This window comes from Meleagris gallopavo, chromosome 27 (assembly GCF_000146605.3).
Source record: "Meleagris gallopavo isolate NT-WF06-2002-E0010 breed Aviagen turkey brand Nicholas breeding stock chromosome 27, Turkey_5.1, whole genome shotgun sequence".
NCBI classification, from domain to species: domain Eukaryota; kingdom Metazoa; phylum Chordata; class Aves; order Galliformes; family Phasianidae; genus Meleagris; species Meleagris gallopavo.
This window is the reverse complement of record NC_015037.2, coordinates 1038667-1041097: the sequence shown is the minus strand read 5'-3', so window position 1 is coordinate 1041097 and position 2431 is coordinate 1038667. Positions and strand designations below refer to the sequence as shown.

At 58.9% G+C, this 2431-nt stretch overlaps 1 protein-coding gene across 1 annotated transcript in view; it reads right to left on the bottom strand.

The window, feature by feature from the left end:
* Nucleotides 1-733: 733 nt before the first annotated feature.
* The window catches only part of SDHC (succinate dehydrogenase complex subunit C), a 7299-nt gene continuing 5601 nt past the window's right edge, over nucleotides 734-2431 (bottom strand). The window contains exons 5-6 of the mRNA XM_010723945.3: nucleotides 2141-2304; nucleotides 734-1114 (exon numbers count right to left, since the gene is read on the bottom strand). Coding sequence (XP_010722247.1) covers nucleotides 1010-1114; nucleotides 2141-2304 — 269 coding nt within the window. The 3' untranslated portion in view covers nucleotides 734-1009. The remainder of the gene's footprint in view (nucleotides 1115-2140; nucleotides 2305-2431) is intronic.

Genomic DNA, 2431 nt, shown 5'->3' with positions numbered 1-2431 from the left:
AGCCCCAGGAGAGCTGGGGGGGTCCTTGTGCCACCCCGGAGCCAACGAGCAGCAATGAGGACACGCGTGGAACGCAGCCCTCACCCACAGCAGCAGCAGAGGAGCAACGGGGCAGCAACAGCACGGGGCAGAACTCAGCCTTGGGGGCTCCGTGGGGCAGAAATGGGGCCAAACCGCACCCTGAAGGCAATTAATTCCATCCCCCCCCATCTGCAGGAGCAGAACAGAGGCTGCAGAGTGCAGCCAAACCTGAGCTTCGTTAGCAGCTGCAGAACGGCTCGTTGGGCTTCTGCTCATCAGGCGGCAGGAAGGAGTTCCAAATAAAAACCATTTCAGTGGCTGCAGGAAGTTTGGAGCTGAAAGACATCGGGTCTCACCCCTAAGATCCCTCCTGCTGGGACAGCTGCTGTCACTGCAGCCCCACAGAGCCGGGATTCGGGGCCGTGAGTGGGAGGGAGGATTCATCCCAGTCTCCTCTGCAAAGCAAATTCATCAAAACCCATCAAACTGCAGCAAAAAGATCTCCCAGGTGCAGCTGCAGCCCTGCAAACGCGGCACGGGTAAGAAATTCCTGGCAGCATCACATCAAAGGAAGCCAAAAGTGCCCAAAATCCAAAGGTCGCCGCTCAGCCCAGCTCCACCAACGGCTCCAGATTGCTTTTAAGCTGCAGTTCTCTTCACCTCAATGCCAACCACCCCCCCCAAGGGCCAAAGAACAGCAGCTCAGCCTGGGCAGAAGGATCAAAGCTGCTTTATTGCAAAGGGCTGCGCTGCAAAGAATGTCCCAAAGGGGAAGAAACCCCCCGGCACGGCGCCCAGAGTGCGGCTGAATCACAGCCGTGTGCGCAGAGCAGAGCAGGGCTGAGCCTCTGCCCACCCATAAGATTGGGGAGGGGGGGGGGAAATGCTGCCCTCCGCCCCCCCCTCTTTCTGTCTGTCCATCCCCAGGAGGGCTGGGATGGAACCAATCTGCCATCATTTGGGATGTGGTGAATGGGGGGGAGCTGCGTTACATCGCTGCGATGCCCGCGGAGGAGAGCAGAGTCAGAATCAGCACCAGAACCCCCGACTGCTGCACCTCGGTGAGCTTGAAGCCCTTCCCCATATCCCACACCTGTGGGGAGAGCAGAGAGGCAGTTAGGACATAGAAAAGGTCCCTCATAGGGGCTGCACCACTCCCAGGTGGGGTCAGAAAGGCCTCACCCCCCCCCCAGCCCCACTGCTGCCATGGGTTCGGTGCCCCCACAGCCCCACAAACAGCCTGGGGCACCTGCAGGGATGGGGCACCTCTGTGCCTCCAGGTAAAGGATTCACTCCTCACATCTGACCAAATTTCCCCTCTTTTAGTTTAAAACCATCCCCCTCCCCTCAACCTTTACACTGGGGTCTCCCAGGTTGTTTATTCCCCCCTTATCCCCCCCCCCTCTTCCTCCCCCATAATCAGAGCTCCTCTTAATCCCCAGCGCTGCTCCACATCAGCAGCTGCTGCTCTCTGCTCCACTCCCCTCCCACTGATGGAAACAGGTTACAAAGCAACCACAGATCCGACAGCCCCAAAGAGCAGGAGCTCCGCACGAGGATGATGGCAGCTCCCACCGAACCCAACAAAGCAGGAGCTGCAGAAACGACAAAGCAGCCACCAAAAGCAGCCACCAAAAGCAGCCACCAAAAGCTTCACATCCTGCCCTGCTCCCAGCCCTCCCTCTTTCCCCAAACCCAGGAGTTTGGCTGAGCTCTGCTGTCTGTTCCAACCCCCCCCCCTCCCCCCCCAACCCAAGGTGAACATCCCAGCTTAATTCCTGTGCACACATCATCATCTCCAAAGGCCCTGCAAAGCATCTTCCAGGCTCATCCGTTGGCACAGGGCACTGGAAATCACAGCACAGCAGGGGAAGGGATGAGGAGCAGGGGGTGGTTGCTCTGCAGGGCTCATCTGTGCCCCACGGAGGGGACGCAGAGCAGGGGATGCCCTGGAGAACCACGCTGCTCCACAAAGCATCAGCACAGAGCTGCTCTTCGAGGCTTAAACACACCCCAAAAACAGCTCTGAGGAGATCAATTCCTGTTCCCAAGGGCGCCTTTCCCAGATCCCACACCCAGCACAGCGTCCCCTGCACACCAACACGCGCAGCTCACTCACCAGGTGCCGGATTCCATTCCAAGTGTGGTAGGAGAGGGGAAAAACCAGGGCGAATTTAGCAGAGTAGATGAGAGCAGGGCCAAGGCTGAGGGATTTTACCACGGCCACGTAGTGAGGGAACTGCTCTGGGAGCAGCAGAGCAGCCAGACTGAAGAGAGAAACACCTGCAGGGCCAGAACGTGGGGACGGTTACGTGGGGTCCGGCAACCCCAGGTCAGGATTGGGGGCAAACAGGAGGAGGAGGACTGTGCTGAAACTCCCCATGGGCTGTGGGGGGCTTCATGGGGGGCA